General features: G+C 44.7%; 1 protein-coding gene across 25 annotated transcripts in view; it reads right to left on the bottom strand.

Annotated features, from left to right (window-relative positions):
• The window catches only part of CDC42BPA (CDC42 binding protein kinase alpha), a 191,800-nt gene extending 189,324 nt beyond the window's left edge, over positions 1–2,476 (bottom strand). For 23 of the 25 annotated variants that reach the window (XR_012586004.1, XR_012586005.1, XR_012586007.1 and 20 more), the window contains exons 1-2: positions 1,955–2,476; positions 965–1,189 (exon numbers count right to left, since the gene is read on the bottom strand). Coding sequence is in view for 17 of the 25 variants with exons in the window: in XM_074578971.1 (XP_074435072.1) it covers positions 965–1,160 (196 nt within the window). In the remaining 8 variants the exon portion in view is untranslated. Of the gene's footprint in view, positions 1–964; positions 1,398–1,954 lie in introns of all 25 variants that reach the window. The other 2 variants (XM_074578970.1, XM_074578980.1) reach the window with 2 other exon arrangements.
• Between the last annotated feature and the right edge of the window lie 16,636 nt (positions 2,477–19,112).

The raw sequence follows: 19,112 nt of genomic DNA, 5'->3' as shown, positions 1-19,112 counted from the left end.
AAATGCCTGTTACATGCTTCAAAAATGTGCCTTTTTTTTAATAAAGGAGACTTGCTGATGTATTTATTACAAAGCAAATGTGGTAAATGGTTCTGCATGTAAATGCAGAAGTGCAGCATGACTTTGAAGTTTGAAGGTCAGATACAGTAACTGTTCTCATCAAGGTTCTAATGTCAGACTGCATCTTCTGCTCTGCATTTGTGTTTAGCAGGAGGAAGAAAACTAATTAAAAAGAAAAACATAGAAGCAACCAGTTCTGTGACAACTTAAGAAGAACTGGAATGCTATAATTCACCCGTTTTCATTTAAAAACCTGCAAATAGCCTGTCTCCCCAAAATGAAGAAAGAAAACAGCAATGGTGGTGGGGGGACACCACACAATTTTATTCTGCTTCTCGACTTTGTTTTCCTCATCAGGAAAATCAATCTAATTAAGTCAGCAAGGATTTTGTGTTAAAGAAGAGAATGTAATTTCTCCATTTTCACAGACATTTCAAACCCATACCATTTAAGAGAGCTGGAGGATTTTCTTGTTGATTTTTATTTTAAAGCTGTATAGATTAGAATGCAGATGCAAATAGAGGATTGTGTACTGATCTTTTTTCACAGGCATCAAGAGAATTCATCCCCCACACTTCTATATTCCCATCAACTTTAGGACACAAAACTCAAAAACTGGTCCTGAAGGCAAACAAATACGCTTTATGTACCAGAGTCTGATCCATGTCAAAAAAGAAAAAAAAAAAAATAACGTATGCTTTATATGTGTACCTCAAAGACGAATAACCAATATGGATTTCTTTTTAGCACCACCACCATGTTTAAATACAGTAAAACTGATAACAGTTCCCAGTAAAACACTGAGTTATAAACAATCCCCTCTTACATGTAAATAACAGAGACATTATACAAAGCAGAGAGGAACATGGACGGATGTACACAAAATAAACACACTCAAACTTACCCCACTCCAGATACTCAAGGATGTTCTTCTCTCTTCTCAGAGGGGAATTATTACATTCATCATAAAGGCAGATGAGTATATCCAGCAAGGTTTCCACACTGAAGCACTGCCCATTAGTCTGAGTTGGCCCATCCAAAATAAACTGCTCCAACTGCTTCAAACGCACTTCTCCAGACATGGTTGTTTCAGTTTGCATTGGGGTTTCTTTTTTAATGATTATTATTACTTTGCCAAAACAACAACAACAAAAAAAATCTTTTGAGGGTTTTGTTGTTTAAGAAGAAGTCAACAGCATTTTTAACAAGTGTCAAACTCTGGCAGTACTTAATTTCCAGCCCACCTCGGCGTTCCCAGCCTGAAACTAAACCCTTGCAAGTTTCAGGCACGCAACATAGAGTGTGCGCATAATTTTTAAGAGAAGAAAATAGTTATCCTGAAAAAAAAATAAACATCATTTAATACGCTTAAGAAGAAGGGGGGGAAGAATATATGGCCGCTCCTGACGCTTTAATAATAATAATTGCACTCGAATTCAACCGAGACTGACTGACACCGATTTCACCGTGCGTGCAGAGGCATACGCACTTATATATTTAAAAAGGTCTTCATTCAAAATGCAGCTCATGCAACGCGATGCTGAGCAGGGCCCCGCCGCATCACCACAGCCCAACAGCCCCCTCCGGCTGGCACCAGCCTTCCGCTTCCCACCACGGAGGGGAAGGGGGGGCGGGGGGGAGGAAGGGAAAAACGTGTATTTATATATTCCTGTGCACGAAAGGAAGAAGAAAACAGGGCGCACACCGGCGGGGAAGGAGGGAAGGGGCCGCGCAGCCCCGCCACCGCCCCCCCGGCCCCGGCCCGGCCGGGCAGCGCCTCGGCGGCCACCGCGCCCGCCGTGGGGGTGGGCCGCAGGTCCCCCCCGGCCGCCCCTCCTTAGGGCGCAGCCACGTCCTGCCCCGGGCAGCCTTTCCCTTTCCTCCTCCTCCTTACCGAGTCTCCTTTTAAGGCTTTTCAGTGATTCAAAAAAACTAAAGTCTTCATCGTCGCCCCCCGGCTCCTCCGCTGCGCCAAAGGGGCGGCGGGCGGAACGCGCGCCCCGACACACCGGCACCGCCGCGGGGAAGCGCTCCGAGCCCTGTCAAATCCTTCCCATGGCTGCTGCGGCGGCGCCCTCCTCCCTCCTCCTCCTCCTCCCGGTGCGCGTCCTGGGGCGGAGGGAAAGCACCGGCGTCCCCGCTCTGGCCGCACGCTGCGGGCCGGCAGGCCCCGGCGGCTTCACTCCCGGCGGCGAGATGCTGCTCTGCCGGCTTCGCCCCCCCGGGCAAAGGGCATCCTCCCGCCGTGCCGGTGTGGGCTGTGTGGGCTCTGTGTGTGTGTGTGTGTGTGTGTGTGTGTGTGTGTGTGTGTGGGGCGGCGGGGAGGGGTAACGGCGGCGCCCTCCCTCCCCTCCGCTTCCGCGCCCTCCTCTTCCCCGCCGCTCCCTCCCTCCCTCCCTCCCTCCTTCCTTCCCTCCCTCCCTCCCTCCCTCCTTCCTTCCCTCCCTCCCTCCCTCCCTCCCGCGGTCACACGCAGCAGCCGCCGCCGCCGCCGAGCTCGCAGCAGCCCAACATGGCGGCCGCGGCGGGGGGGCGCCGCCGCCGAGCGCCGCCGCAGCGCGGGGAGCCGAGTCCGGGGCCGCCGCTACTGATGGGATTGAGGGGAGGAGGAGGTGGGGGGAGTGCTGCAGCAGGGAATGCAGGGATACGGGAGGACTGAGGCGGAGGGGAGGGAGAGAGGGCGGGAGAGAGAGGGGAGGCCGCCGGGGCTGGGCTGCTCCGGGCGGACCCTCCCGCCAGGCCGGGGGTCCCTCCGGGGACTTACCCCTCTTCGCCGCCGCCCCCGCCGTCCCGGTTCCCCTCAGTCGCCCCCGCCGGCTCGTCTCCCTGGCAATTACGCCTTTTCATTAAAAAACACGGCCTTATTAAGGGCGGCGGGCTGAAGGGCAGGGGGAGCAGAACCCTGCCCGGCGTCTCTTTTCCACAGCCATCGCTGCCGAGCCTTTCAGCGCCGAGCACCAGGTGCGAGCGCGGACCCCCGCCGCCTCACCCTTCGACGACTAAAAACCTGACAGAAAGCGCGGCCGTTCATGGCGGTTACCTCCCCGCTCGTGAAGGGCCTTCCCTCCCCGCCGGGCCCGCCATACCGCCCCAGCACACGCAGGGGGAACGAGCTGGTCGGGCCTGAGGCGGGGTGGAAAATGGCAGCCACCCAGCAGCCCGTGGTGGCCGTTCACCTCTGGGAAGGTGTAAGGGATGTGGTGTCGTGCTCAAGCTAATGTATGTAAGTCAGCCTGTAGCTTCAGCTCGTCCTTCCTCAGAAGCTGGGTGAAGTGTGAGGAAGGCAGCGCAGCCTCCAAGGGCCACCAGCTGTCGGTGAAGTTCAGCGTTCTCCAAAAGCCCACCAAGTCCTGCATCTGCTGGAGGTCCGGGGAGGGAAACGGCTCTGGCATCTCCTCCCTCACTTTGATAACCAACAGAAGACCCTCAGCTGGGTTGTGCCGTAACAAGCATCTATGTAATATGCCTTTTTTAAATTGGCCCTTTTGCAAGCTGATACAAAATATCAATGGTCTTATATACCCATGAAAATGAAATACACAATACGATGAAACCGAAGTCCCACACGTTTGCTCAGAGTCACTCAACTATCTATAAGCTCGCTGGTGCGAAGCTGGAGAGGACAGTGACTCCCGTCCTGTGTGATGGAAAAGGCAGAGCAGACAGGCTGCGGAGCTGGGAAGGGGATCCACCAGCTCAGACAACGGCCTTTCAAAGGAAGTTCTCCCACCAACTCTTGGTGAACAGATAAATGTCCAGAGAATCTTAATTCTAAAAGCTTTTTATGCAGAAACCCTCCAAGAAACTTCATTAGGAAGTACTAAAAGCTTAAGTGAGCTTGTGATGGGTAGAAGATAGGATTAAACAGAGAAGACGGGGATGAGGGAAGGGTTCCCTTCCCATGCTGGGGGGGCGCCCTTGGTATGACACGAGCCCTGTGCAAGGATCTGGGGTGCTGCTGGTCCTTGTCTAGTAAAGCCTTCGTCAAATAAGTCACCGCAGTGCCTCTGCGGTAGGAGCCTGCTCCCATGCTGTGGAACACAGGCAGTTTTACAGCGCGAGTAAGGTATTTCCTGCTGGCTCTCCACTGAACTTGTGGAAATCGGGATTGAACCTGGGGGTGGGGGACGCCTGATGACAGCAATAAAAATAAATTGCTGTTGCCGGGGTAGGTGGACCAGATCAGATAGCACTTCCTATAGGAGTTGGAGACACGTCAGCCAAGTTCATCGTGATCATACATTAACCATTAATAGCCTTGCAGAGAGAAAAGGGAGAAGGCAAAGAGTTAAAGGGATGTTAGCTCCTTGGACTTTGGCACCACTTGGTAGGGAAGTGAACTAAAGAACCACTGCCAGAGATATGATGGGTGTGGATATTTCACTTATTTACTTATGTTACTGTGTTTTCCTCAGCCAGTAATGAAGTCTTTCCTTGTTTTAATCACAGACCAAATGTTTGCAAACAAGGAAGGATACCTAGCAAAGGCACTCACTTTCCCTATTATTTCTGGTTTTAAAGCCGAACCCTTGGTTCTGTCAGCACCACTTGACAGAAGTTGCACATCAAGCCAGTTCTTTTCAGCGTGCTTTCAGCTCGAGTAAGGCTATGAGAGGCACACGACACATTTTTCTATTAAAAATGAGCTATGTAAGCTGCAGTTGAACACAAAACCCAGGAATTATTTGTTCTCTACTTATTTGATAGCCTGTCCAAAAATATATAGGTGGTCCCCGCGAGAACTGGTGATACGCCCACCGGGCTGTAGTCAGCTGTCCTGTCACAGAAGCTGTGAGGAACAGGTAATACCAAGAATGACTCGTGGCGTTTTTATTTGCTGGGAATTATCTATGTAGCAGATGAGTAAGTCTCACAATGCTCCCATGGGATGGAAAAATATTTTCTCTGTTTTATAAGAGACTGCAAGAGAGACTTTGGTCCAGAATATTTAGAAAACCAACAAAAGAACTTAGTGTAACACTCAGAAATTCCTTCCCTCTTGTATGTTCTGTCACTAAGATAGACTGTGTCCTAAAAATACACCCAAGTTGAACAAACGTATCCCAGTATCTTTCACAATTATCATATGTTTGTTTCACCCCATTCTTATTTTAATAATATCACAATAATATTTACTTCTTATTGCTAAGCTTTACAAATGTTTACGGTACCTAAGAAGTAACTAATGATAATAAGGAGTTTATATCTTACAATAAATTAAGCAAGCTGATAGCAACACAGGGAATAGTGGGGAACGCGGAGGATACGGTTGAAACAATATAGTTTATGTATTAACAACGTGTATGTTGAGTGTTGCAATACTTAATGTTAGTATAATAGAGTAAACAGCCTTTTTTCTCCAGAGACATGAGATTTGTTGTTTTGGGTGAAAAAGTGCAGATACCTGCTTCTGGCACGCAAGCCGTTTCTAAAGTCATAGAATCATAGAATCATTTAGGTTGGAAAAGACCCTTAAGATCATCAAGTCCGACCATTAACCTAACACTGCCAAGTCCACCACTAACCCACGTCCCTCAGCGCCACGTCTACATGTCTTTTAAATACCTCCAGGGATGGTGACTCAACCACTTCCCTGGGCAGCCTGTTCCAATGCTTGACAGCCCTTTTGGTGAAGAAATTGTTCCTAATGTCCATCCTAAACCTCCCCTGGTGCAATTTCAGGCCATTTCCTCTCATCCTGTCACTTGTAACTTGGGAAAAGAGACAGACACCCAAGTTGAGGGGAATCCCATACATTTCCCCTACAGACGAAAAACTGGTAGATCAGTTTCATGCTTAGGGACAAGCACTCAAGTGTGGCCTTTATATGTTGACAAGATTTTGCATTCAGGCTTTTCTGTTCTCCAGAACTTCACTTTGTAGGCATATATTGTTTTTATGGACATAGCAGTTCATGTCCTGAGGAAAATTTGGGCAGTAGTCTATGCAAAAACAGTACCAGCATCAAATTTAGAGAATGTGTGTTTACACATGTGATGGTACCATTTGGGAAGGGGTCCTATGGCTGTTGTCTGAACTGTAGTAATAACTTAGGTTATTATAAGAGATTACAGGTAACTACAGACAGAGCACACATCAGTTGCGCTCTCGGATGGCACTGAAGACTTGCGTGTGTGAAGTGAGCAAAACGGGTTCTAGCATCTGTGACACTGCAGTTTCACGTAAATCTTACTACTGGGGCAAACTTAATCCCAGCAGACAGAGAGTCTCTTCACTGAAACTAATGACTATCACAGAACTTAAATAGTCTCAGTACCTATAATAATGCATTTAGTAACATGCTTTACTGTTTTTAAAGACTTGTAAATCTATTATTCTTTTGCTCTCTGTCTTGCCAAGACCTATTTCTCCTGTGAGGTCTACAGACAACTCCAAGTACAAGCACTAAATGGTACCTGGCCAAATTGATGCTTATTATTTACCTAATCCCAAAACAATGATCATAAATGTGTATGCATATATAGATATTGTAAATATGGAATTATCTTTCTCTTCCCTCGTGCTTCTTTTACTGGTCTTTGGAGTATTATTTACAGTCTTAATGATTTTCTGTAAATGGCTGAACTGACTAATTTTGCCTCAGAGACAAATTGCATTATACTGATTTCACTTCGCTGTTTCTGCATCGGCTTCACTTCCCTGGTTTTAGTCTTCATTTAAAACTAACGAGAACGGAGCCACCACCAGGATACAATTTTCTGTGAAGACATGAAGTGCTTTTGGCCCTGCTGAAGTGTCCAGGGGTGCTGTGCTCTGAATAGAAACAAGATAGTCTCTCCGTTTAAGGAAGAAGGGAAGAAGCAATGAAATTACATTTGTAACTGCATGAAATTGCTATTATTTTATTGCTATTATTTTGAATTATGACACAAACTAGGAATTGACCAAAATCATGTCTCATACTGGCCTCCAAACAGGACCCTGTTTGCACTCTGACAATGCTGTTTCACCTCTCAATATGTCGGTTTTGCCTGTAAAAGTGGGACAAAGTCTGCCAAAGCTCCTAGGGATGCTGTAAAGCCTAATTAGCAATTGTGCATCAATCGGAGATTCTTTTTACTTTCCTTTCTTCAGTAACATGAATCTAAGACTGTTCTTTTATTTTCTTTTCTCTCTTGTTTTTGTAGTGTATAATGGCTGCAACTTTTCAAGCCTTTAGTCCCTCCTTAGTCCAGTTCTCTCCTGTGGATTCCTCTATCTGAGCTGAAGTTTTTTTCCACTGTCTCCTGAATCTGTTACCCATGCTATGGCACCTTCAAAAATATCCTCAAGATACTTCAGTCCCTTAAATTAAGCTATTTAATTAGGTAGAACTCTTCCTCGGGTCAAGTGGCTTTTCAAACTGAAGAGTTCTCAGGAAGACCACGTATTTATTTGTGAAACTGGGTGGATGCAAATTTCTGCCACTGCCACACAAGGCACAGCATGAAAATCCATCGATTCAAAAGGAAAGTGGATACATTTACATTGTTTGTCTGATGCCTATACAAAACTAGTGTTGCTAATCTCACAATTGCAATAACGCAGCATGAGAGCTGCTTCTAAGCCTCCTCTCTTTGCAATGTTTCATCGTTTCTGCTGATCATAATCAAGGCTTTTGATATCTGTTCCTCTAAAACTAGTACCTCTCCTTCTGGTGAACACTCAATATTAAGGATTTTTGGTAAAAAAGGGTATACTTACAGATAAATGCAGTGAGGACCTAACTGAAAGTTATTTTTAAAAAATGCAACGAGCTGCTACCGCCATATCAGTAACAATGATGGAAGAGACGAGGAATGAGCAAACTTGTGACTAAGAGATCTTTGACAGGGGAAGGAAATGGGATGAGGTGAGGAAAAATGGGATAGAGAGGAGAGAGGGAGGGAGAGTGATAATTAATTTGGAGATCATATGGGAAGGAAGAGTGAGTTAGAAAGGGGAAGCCAAGGGCAGGGAGACTGGCAAGAGAGTGGGAGGGAATCTTGTGAAGGGGGGTGGGGGGGAAACCTTATTTGTAAAAACCAGCAAATTCTTCACTTAGATCAAAACAAGCCCAGCAAGAAGCATAATTTGGAATGTGAGGCCAGGGTGGATTGAGCGGGATTAGCTTTATGTCAGAGAAGGGCTCAGAGTGCCCAGCTCATTACAAAAGGGAGTGCGAGAGATGACACACGGACTTCAATTTCCCCAAGGTTGTGGAGTTTTCAGATTAGAAGTCAGACCAATTCATTTTTTGTTTTAAAGTAGTATCTCGGTCTATTTGAATTTTAATTGGAAAAGCATTGATATATTGAAAACAGCGGTGCCTCTCTCTTATGTGTTATTTATTTTTAACTTAAAAATTGCAAAACTGCAACAAGGCTCTAATTTATTTATTTATTTGGGAAAACAGACACAGACAATGATGACAGTTGCAATTCAGGCAGCAGTCAGTGTTTTAAACAGAGAAAGGACACTGACTGTAAAGAGACACCTCCATCACAGCCTGCGGATTGAAATCACAATACGATGGTTTATCAACAATTGGCATTTTGAGCTTGTTTGCTAATTTTTATTTAGATGGAGAGGCAGCAAGGCCCATCTCTCTCTTCATGGATTAAATTTGCCATCAGTCATCGCATTTTAAGCAGGTGATGGCAATGCTGCACTAACAATTGCTAGAAACCAGCACCTTTATTATTTGCCAGTACTACATTTTGTGGATTGATTCCTTCTGTGGTGAAAACTAGTAGAAAAATGAAGAGACTTGTGGAAATCATTTGTTGTAAATAAAGATCTCTTGCCACTCAGCAGGTAACTTTAGGTCACCTCCCAAAGAGAAGAAAATCTTGAAGAGAAATGGGCAACGGAAGACGATTTCAAAATGTTTTGTGGTGTTCAGTCATGATCCTACTCAAGCCAATGCCAAAAAAGCCTCCTTGATCTCAGCACGAACATAAGTGAACTCATAATTCCTTCTGGAACAAACAAAACTGTTTGGACTCAGATTTATGAATAATGAAAGTGGTTTATATCTTTGCACAATGTCAACCATTTTTCTTTGCAAACTGTCAGTGCACAAATTAAGAGGATTTAATTATATGGAAAGGTTGGAAGTGTGATTCCAAGTATTTTTTGAGGTAGAGAAAGACAAATATTTGCACTGGTTTAATCAAAAGTGTGAACATAGCACTGGCTCGGATCCTCACGTGTGGATAGCAAGGCCTGTGCACTGGAAATAATTGTACTTGTGGAAGGAGCTGCTGGCCAGTGGTACAGCTTCGTTTTATTAATAGTGCTCCCTTGATGAAGGTAACCTTTCTTATAGAAGTGAGAGCAGATCTGCTAGCGTGAGTACTCCCTACCTGCATCAGTGCAAGAGAGCGAGGTTAGCAATGAATCACTAGGTAATTGTTTAAAGTAACCCAGTTCACCTTGTCTGAAATAAGTTGGGGCTCACTTGGTCCTCCCAGGACATCAAAAGGAGGGACAGTCTCCAGCAGATGGGTGAAGACAAGCATCAGAGATGGGGTCGGGGACAATAACCTCTCCTAATGGGGCACACATGGGTCAGTAAGAGGACATTGTTCTACTGTCACAGTCATTCAGCTGGGGAGAATTACAGTTACAGTGAAATTTTCTTAAGGCAGGAATGTTGCTATGGTCTGCATTAATTCAACTCAGTCAATCAAACTGAAGACAAGGACTAAAAATACTAATTAAAAGCAAATATTTCCAATCAGAGTAAGTTTTAACAACCTGTAACTTGAACTAATTTGGCTGATTTTCCTCAAGTTTTTGCAAAAGCGACTAAAATACACCTGGCAAGCTTCAGACTCAACCCGCTTTCCAAGCCAAAGTTACGATGAAGGGATGGAAACAGGGTGCTATAACGGAAGCTAGCTGCAGCCTTAACCACAGAGATGTTGCTGCCTCCCCTTAATATCCCCAAGCTATGCCAAAGCACACACTAAATGAATTAAAATCATCACATAAAAATGGAATGTTTGTAAAAATAAGTGGAGTAATCTATTTATCTGCTATGGAAACATTAATCATAATACAGCTATATCTCAAACCTTTTCTTCCCCAGCCACGGAGATCAGCGCAGTTTGACCAGAAGACTGACAATTTCCATGTGTGGTGTGCATCAGGAGGAAGCAAGGTCCAGCTAGATTCATCACCTGGAGTCCAGCCTTCGCTGTGATCGATTTCTTGGCTCTCTCCTGAAGAGGAGAGCTTCATTTCAGAGGCTGTGAAAATTGGGTTTCCATGCAGGTAATGAAAAAAGATTTTTTAAAGATGTTATAAAGAAAAGGTTTGCGTTTTTACAATGAAGAGCAATAGCCATAGTTGTGTGTTTGCAAAAAAAAAAAAAAAAAGACATCAGCAGTTATTAGCTCTTCTTTTGGCTTTTCCGATAAAGTGATGATTTTCTTACTTGACTAAATAATGAGGAAGGTGGCTAGTGGATGTATAATTAGCTCCCAGCTATGACTAGCACAGCTCTACACAGCAGCAATCCTACAGTCGCTGATCTCACTGCTGTCTCCTACAGGAGGAGGAAATGAGCTGGGCCACGGTCTCTGAACCTCATCCTCCTCCTGGTCAGGGACTCTGACAGACCCAGGGCGCAGAGCCTCAGGATGTTGAATTTATTGCTTCTGTTTGCTTCAAGGCCTTTCCTAAGACTTAATTCCCTCACCCTGCAGTAAAAGTGATAATAATAAAAAGGTCTATGATTCACAGTAAAGCACTGTATCTTGTTCAAGTTAAACAAGTACCTAAGTGCTCTGCTGAATTGGGGCCAAGGGTGGATTACTGAGAGAGCTGGGCAGTCTTCCCATCTCCAGCCAGTTCACCAAGTAGTCTCTGGCTAATCATGGAGTTGTTCTGGGACTTAGTTTCCTGCACATGTTTATCATAGGGTATCTATTCTGACTGGTAAAGATAGGGAGATAATGAGGGAACATGAAAAAACACTTGAGAACATCACGGAAGGGAAAAAGTGCTGTAGAGAATACAGGCTTCTCCGCTGGGTATATATTGTGTGTTATGTTCTCCTTACAATTTTTCTTTAGTCTCTGGACTCTGTTCAGTATTTGTGAAAAACATTGGGTAGCTTATTAGCAGAGAGTCCACTCTCACTTTAAAGGGCAGGAGCGTACTATGAATCCCAGAGAAACCAATGGAATAAGATCCAGTGCTGCATGCAGCCAGCAGCCCAGAACGGCTCAGGCTGTGTTGCCTTCAAGCAGCCTCGTCATCCTCCCAGCACTGGGCTGCTGTAGGAGGTGAATCCACAGATTTTGTCCAGGCTGTTGCCTTCATGCCATACAGCAGCCTGCAAAATTAACTCAGCCCCCTTTGCGATGCCTTATTAAAAGGGAACTGGAACAAAGCCTTTGGCAGTCTTTGCCTAGCCTGCGCTGGGAGAATTTCCTCTGATCAGATATGGAGCTTTTTAAGGCTGTTTTGCATTTCTCTGACTCCTACCTGGCAGAAAGTGGCTAGAGAAAGGGCAAGGGTGTCACTGGGGAGACCTTTTTATTGATATGAGAGAGGCCTGGTTTCCAGCGAGCAGTTTGCAAGAACAGAGTTTTCTTTTAACACTTTTTCTGCTTGGAAATTTATATTACATTTTGCAAAGTTAGAGCAAAACAGTTTAGTGTATTGAATTGCAAGAGAGCTATCCTGAGTACAGATGTTTACTGTATCTTTCAATACAGAGGAAATTAGCATAAAGAGTCTTCACTAAGAATAGATTGTGCCAGAATATTAGTTGTGTAGCATAACAAAGAGACAGGAAAATGTAAACACGCTAATCCGTCCTATGCAAGATAAGAGCTGAGGTAAGGTACTCTCCTGCTAGCTCTCACAACTCAGCTGCTCGCTGGTGTTGTAAGCCCAGTTGTGGAGATCTTAATATTACATGACAGCATTGTTTGTGAAACCAGAAAATGAAAATGTCACTTTTTGTGGACTTTGAGCTACAGTTCTGAAAGAGAATAAAGTATTTTTTCTTTATAATAAGCAGCCATATTTTGTTTATCCATAGATAAAGCAGCACTGTAACATACTTCTGTTTCTGTGACCTCCTCAAAACCTTTCTGCAGGCATTTCCTGATTCCTGAGTTCTGCAGATTTAGAATCAAAAAAGACTGAAGAGCAGTGAGTATCAGCGATATTTCCTTTTTCTATTGCACACTCATGGGTCGGTCCAGCAGGAATTAGCACAGACCAGAATAACTGCTTTTGCTCAGTCTCCCCTTTCTGCAAGGATAGAATTCCCAAATTCTAATTTCAGCCCCAATTCTGGCTCACTTTCTGTGCGTATAAGGCGTGAGGTAGCTGGGGCCAACGTGCAGACAAAGGATTAGCACCCGTGGGGAATGAGCTGTTTTCAACTCCCCCTGCATAACTGTGGATTTGAAGGCTTATTTCCTTACCTCTTTTGCGGTAAATGAAGGGGAAAATCCAGTCGACCAATAAAAGAAATGGAAATACAGTCAATGGGAAGGGGTTGTGGAAAAGGGGTTTGTAGAAAGGGGGTTGTAACTAGGCTGTGTCCTATGCGAGCAGCTTTCAAGGCCCACCCTCCCATCTTTGCTGAGGATGCACAGGACGCAGCAAGCGACAGAAGCCCATTCCGGTGATTTCCAACCATGGGAAAGATCTCCTGAGCTGTTTGCCAGCTGATATGACAGACCATCTTTATCTGACCCAAGGCTGCAGGTGACCAGGCAGAGAACTGGGTAATTAAAAACTGGCCCGTGTCATCTCCTCCAGGGTATGATGCGTGGGAAGATCTTAATCCTGACAAGCAGCAAGTCCAACACAGGATTTGCTAGGCCTTAGCTGGAAACAAACTGTTTAGAGAAGGCTTAATGCAGGGGCAATTCTTATGGCAGAAAGAGCAAATTCAGCAGATAAGCATGATATTTAAGACATAACAATTCAGTTGCAGAAAAAAAACCACTACAAATGCAGGTGGTGTCCCACTAAGTGCATTGTTCAAGCGAGGATGGAGGTTGGTCCTGGAGCTCCTGAGAAAGGATGTGATTCATCCCTTACTGAAACTACACTAAAATTTCTCGTGAAATGATAAAAGACATTAATACATGTGTTACATCAAAGTGTATACTCCGTCAACAATGTGAAGTCTGTTGCTTGGAGAGAGACAATAATACATAGCGTGTAATTATAATACCACTAAAGGATACAGCTTATGTGTTTAAGTATGTCAGCTGCCCAGCTGCACATAAGTATCTTTCAGCATATCCATTACATTTGCATATGATATATGTAAATTAATATGTCCTTAACTCATACCTATTTCTGTATGCATAGATGTAGCATGCATGTATATACATGTACACACATATAGGTATGATATAAGCACATACTCATTCAGAGCATTTTAATATAGTTAAAACACTGTGCCAAAAATGTACACCATCTGTTTTCAATCAAAATAGCCTATTTCAGAGGAAGGGAGTGTTGTCTGGTGATCAGAGCAGGGGAACTAAAGAGTCAGGACTCATGGATTCCATTCCCGAATCTGCCAGGACTTGGCTGCATGGTTTTGACAAGGTCTGCGACTCCTGTGGACCCTGCTTTCCCCATTTGCAAAACGGGGCAGTATCTGCAACAGGATGTTGCAATGGAAAACATAATTAGTATAAGCTTGGAAAAATACAGAAGTTCTTGTTATATCATCATGGTATGTCTGAAGAGTGGAATTTAATTGAGAAATACAGTACAGGATTTGTTTCAGGAGACATATGTAGCAGCTATGTGTAGCTATTACAGCTATTTCTACGCACGTGGGTAGCCTAATTTTTGAATGATAGTACCCTTAATAAAGTTAATGGGGAAAAAATGGTGCTTAACAGTCTTATGAACCCAGCCAATACTGTAAAAGTTTTCACACTCTATTGAACAGGGTTTCCACGGTGACAGCCATACACCAGTGGGTGAAATACGTGCTGTACCTAATTTTCATCCTGAATTAGGAAAACACAAATGGGTATTGGGATTTTCTGGCAGGTTCCCTGCAGAGAAAGCCTAGCTCCACTGAAGACAATGACAATACTCCTATTAACATAATTAGGACAAGATTTCACCCCATCCGTTTCTTTAGCTTCAGCGCATCCCTTTCAGGAATACAGCAGGGACCCATCAGACGGTCCCACAATGCTTCCTCTTGGGCATGTTGGCCACATTTGCACCGCGGCGCAGAACAATGTCTCTTCCTGTGCCTGGTGGGCTGCATGGGACAGACGGACCTGGGTTTGGTGGGGGTGCTCCAGGTGTTGCGGTAGGCAGAACGGGAAGGGTGCTTCACGCTCCCGGTCTCCCGCCGTCCTCACCTGCCACCTCCCAAACTCCTTTGGTTCGCCTGAAGTGCGCACATCTGTGGGGTGTTATGGCTGTGCCTTGCCTCTGGAGAGAGAGATCAGAGGTGCTTTCCATTGGGAAGAGAAATACCATATAGCAAATTGCATAAATGCAGCAGCTGCGGAGTGTTGGAGAGGAAACGAAACAGTGTTTGTACATCAGGGTTTGCCTGGCTGCCAGTACGAAAGTGGCAGTGAGAGAAATCATGTGTGCTGAATGATGCTTATGTGTTCTGCAAACTGAGGCCTTCTAGTATGTGATAAATATTTGATGTAAATATGAATGTATTTCAACATCTATGTCTCTGTCACCGAGAAAAGTGGACTGAGCTTGTTTGGTTTTGATGTTTTTGACAGCTGCGGTTCCCCAGGTTGCACCTTATATCTCATTAGTGCTCTGTTGCTTAAGTACAGCTTGAAAAGTACACTTAAAATCTTAAGATGTACACGCCTAAAGTGAGCCAGTTACTCATCCAAGTGGGCTGGTATAGCAACATATGTGATAAAGCAAGGAGAAGACAAGGCAACACAGATCTCGCGGCTATTAAGTGGATTTACAGGTTTGTCACTCAAATAAATGCTCTTACACAAATGATGAGGACAATGTGCGACGTAAGGTTAAGTTGGAGAGACAAAACAGTTGATTCAAACACCAGTTTGTGAGAATTATATCTCCACGTCTGAGATCTTAACAAAAGTTATCATCTTCTGTCTTTGTATCTGTAAATGTATCTGCTCTTTGGACCGCACTCACTATATTTTAAAGAAAGGGTGTATTCACGCAGTGCCTAGGATGTGCTTTGTAAATACAGCTTTCAAGCCTCTTTCAAGCCTATGGAGAGTTTCCATCATATATATGTGCCATATTCATTTTCAACTGCTTTGAGTCAGCATGTTGAAGGTAACGAACTTGCTAACCAGGATGAACTTTTCTTCACTTCTTCAGCTTTTGTAAAATGAAATTCCTCTTTGAAGGAGATACAATTACCAGCCAAATGAGACAACAGCTTCTAATTTCAGGCTACCAGTGACACAGAGAAGCAACCAGAGAGACTGGAGCAGGGCAGGAGGGTAGGGCTTGGTGGGAGGGGACCAAGGATCTAAATCCTGCTTTCTGCTTATGGTAATTTGTACCTGGAGGGGAGAGGGGATGCACCTAGGAGATGCATCTCTTGCGTGCAGTAAATGAGAGCTGTTCGTTCAATAGATTCATGCAGTAAGCTCATAGAAATGCACCGTAAGCTCTTCCTGTGCACAGACTTATGTTTTGGGAAGAGAGAGGTTTTGCTCTTATGGCCCATTTGTTTTTCCGTCTCTCTACTGTGACTTCTAGCAGGGAGGCATGAAATCAGGGTGTTTTGCCAAATGAGTATCAGCCGGTTCCAGGGCCTGGGCCAAGAGGCAGCAATAGGGAGCTGGTGAAGATAGCTGCCTCTTGGCATGCCCCATGTGGAAGGCAGTGGATTCCTGCGTCTGACCTTGAGCAGTCAGGGCGAGGATGACATGGCTGAGCCAGGCAACCCAGCTCCCTGCAGAGACCAAAGCCCCGGTGCAGGGCAGGGCTTGCTGTAGGTTGTCTTTAACAGCCACTTGCACAGAACCAGAGCAAACAGAGTCCGGCACAGCCCAGCTTGGAAGGTCTGCTGCGTTGCCTTCTTTTTGAGGATGCTTGTCTGACCCAAATAGCAAGGATTTCGCATATTGCCAAATGCACTGGACATGTCAACAAATGCATAAAAATGTTTGGTTTACTACCAGACTGAAAAAAAATTAAGAATCTGTAAGGCAATAAACTCTGCAGATTTTTTGCCCTGTAATCCCAAAAAACATGACTTTTAAATTACATATCACTTCCTAAACCCAAAAATTTTTCTGCAGTCTGTGGGTGATGGTGTTCTCAGGCATTTGTAACTGAAATATACTTTGTTCTGTTTTGTAATACCCTTCCACTATATTCAGGGATTATTCCTGACAGTGTCGAGAAAGGTCTCATGACTTCAGTTCATGCAAACTCCTCCTCAGAAGGGGAGGAAAAGTGGCAAGAGAAGCTAACTTAAATTCTTTATTCACTTAAGATAGATGCAGTTTGTCCATGACTTTAACTACAAAAATCCGCAGGTGTTCTAAGCAGTAAGGCAGCATTGCCAGCACCCGGGTTGAGATGGATCATAAAAGGGGAGACACCTTTAATGTTTTAAACAAAAACACACCGCACTGGCTTTGCCATTCTTAGGTGGATGCTACACGGTGCGATGGTCTGACATAACTAACAGCTGTTGTGCCAGCGTTTGGAACATGAAATTATCACAATACACAGTATTTTCTGCTCAAGGGTTGAATCGAGCTAGTATATACTGCTCGTCTCCCAGTTTCTGCTGCTATCTGCGTTGAGCTCTTTCTCACACATGGAGTGCAAAAGCAGGGCTTGAGGCAAGCAATGCCTGATGCTGCAGCAAATCTTCAAAAGTAGTATGTCTGCCGTGTGTGATTTGAGTCTCACGTTGGGATCTGCTTTTGCTTTGTTACAGTTCCTCAGTGTGTGGACTGTGGCAAGAAACATCTCAGGTGAGACAGAGGAGGGGAGACTCGCTATGTCAGACATGAAACTTCTGCTATTATTACAAAGAAAATGGAACAATATGCAATGAGAGCACCGGCGCACTCCAAACCACAGCCCTCCTAGACTTCTCCTGCTTCCAAGTCTGATGGGGATCCAGATGCAAAGGAACTTTTCCAAAAAAACAGACCTTGGCTCTCAGTGCTTCATGCTGCAGAGAATTATGCAGTTTCTGAAATTTTTCTTTGAGAACATTTGTTTTCCCGATGGTGTTACTTCATGGACTGTATTTACTTTTTCCATTTTGTTCATAGTTACCAATGTGTCTATTTTCATAGTCATGCTCTAGAAACAGAAGTTCCTTTCCTTCTCTCCACTCTAATCCTTGTAACCCTCACCCAAGGTGGGAGCAGAAGCCAAAGCTTAACACCTAATTTGGATAATAATTCCTGCCCACCTTCTCCCTCCTCCCACTTCACTTGTCCCTTTATTAGATTAGCTATACAGAATGAAGTGCTAACGGGTTCTTTCTAAAGGCTTTGAAAAACATGGTAATGAAAGGAGCCAAGTAAGAAAACAGAATGTTTGGCGCCAGTACTGGAACACAAAACCTTTTACCTTCCTCCACGGATTTGAATCTAACCCAGTTCAGTAACAGCCCAAGTTGTTAACATGTCAGGGTTATGTGGTAGCCTGAAATAGTTCAAGTTCTTAGTCCATTTCGTCTGGTATGGGACACAGAACCCTGGACTCCATGCACTGTCTTGAACATAATAAAGCTCCATTCTTACTGTTGGGGCAGTGTGGTTGCCTGGGTAGAAACAGTCCATGCTGTTAACCAGCTTTCTAGCAGAAAAGCTTCCCCATCAAAGAAACGGTCAGGTCAAGTAGAGCGGCCCCATCATGTTGGCCATCCCAGTGGTAGGGAATGGTGAGGAGTCAGTGGGCTGTAAGGAGACAGTTCCATTTTTTAGAGGCACAGGAGCTATGGTGCGTGCAACACACAGAAGCATAGCAGCACCCCTGGAGATAGTAAAGAAACAAGGGCTTTTGTAGAAATGAACAGCATTCCCAGGAGATCCTGGCATTTTAAAGCTATCTCCCTTGATGCTTTTTCTGTGGATGATACAAGAGGAATTTTTTTTAAGACCCTTGCCTTCTCTAAAGAAGCTGGCTTTTAGAGACTGGATTAGAGTTGTTACCCAACAGGCTGTTGTCTCCGTATATGGCTAATGCAGCAGAAATGTACCCTTTGGACAAGGCTTCTCTGGCGTGCGTTTGCATCTGGCTTGCTGGGAACTCCCGCAGAAATGTAGAGATTCAGGCACGTGCCAAGGCACAGAGGAGTCACAGGGCAGGGCAGAGAGGCAAGCCCAATTCTGCACGGTGCTTTGGGCTCGTCAGAGTGGCCCGGGAGCCCTCCAGCTCAAACAACACCAATACTGAAGATGCTTAAGGTCTCACAAAAACAGGCTCCAAACCATTGTGAAACAGGTCTCAGGCTTGGCTTTCAGAGTGTTAGGTTCACTTTATACTGTGTTTCCAGCAAGAACTATTTGTCAATAATAGATCTTCCTAGTCTAAAGATGTTCCAGTTATGTGTCAGCTTTGCACAACTTTCCTTTTTTATATTCATCTTCACTGCCAACCTAGCACAGGACTTCTCCAAAGAGTTTTGATGGAGAAAGACTGCATACCAGCATTTTTTCCCCATTTGCGGCGACTTTATCTTTGGATAGAGCCAGGACCAAAGCAGTGCAAGGGAAGGAAAGATTAAAATGACTTAAAAAGTGCATTGTAGCAGGCTTGGATGATGTGCTTCTCTTTCAATGAAGCAGCTGTATAAAGCTGTTCCTGAACATCCTGCCTCCTGCACGAAGAGGCCTCGTCCCTTACAGGCCTAGTCTGAGTCTTTTGCAGATTCTGTGGTATCCCAGGAAGTGTCTCTTTTCATGATGGGAGAGCCCTTTCTTTTAGCCGGCTTTGCCAAAACTTAATCTCTGTGAACACACTGTCCAGTTTGGTTGGAATTGTCTGCTGGATTAAAAGCTGACATCCAAGCAATGACCTAGTCTGATCTGATTTCCCATGCTCCCTTTACAATAGAGGCTAAA

This window comes from Larus michahellis, chromosome 3 (assembly GCF_964199755.1).
Source record: "Larus michahellis chromosome 3, bLarMic1.1, whole genome shotgun sequence".
NCBI classification, from domain to species: domain Eukaryota; kingdom Metazoa; phylum Chordata; class Aves; order Charadriiformes; family Laridae; genus Larus; species Larus michahellis.
Note: the sequence above shows the minus strand (reverse complement) of the source record. Positions and strands in the feature narration are given on the sequence as shown.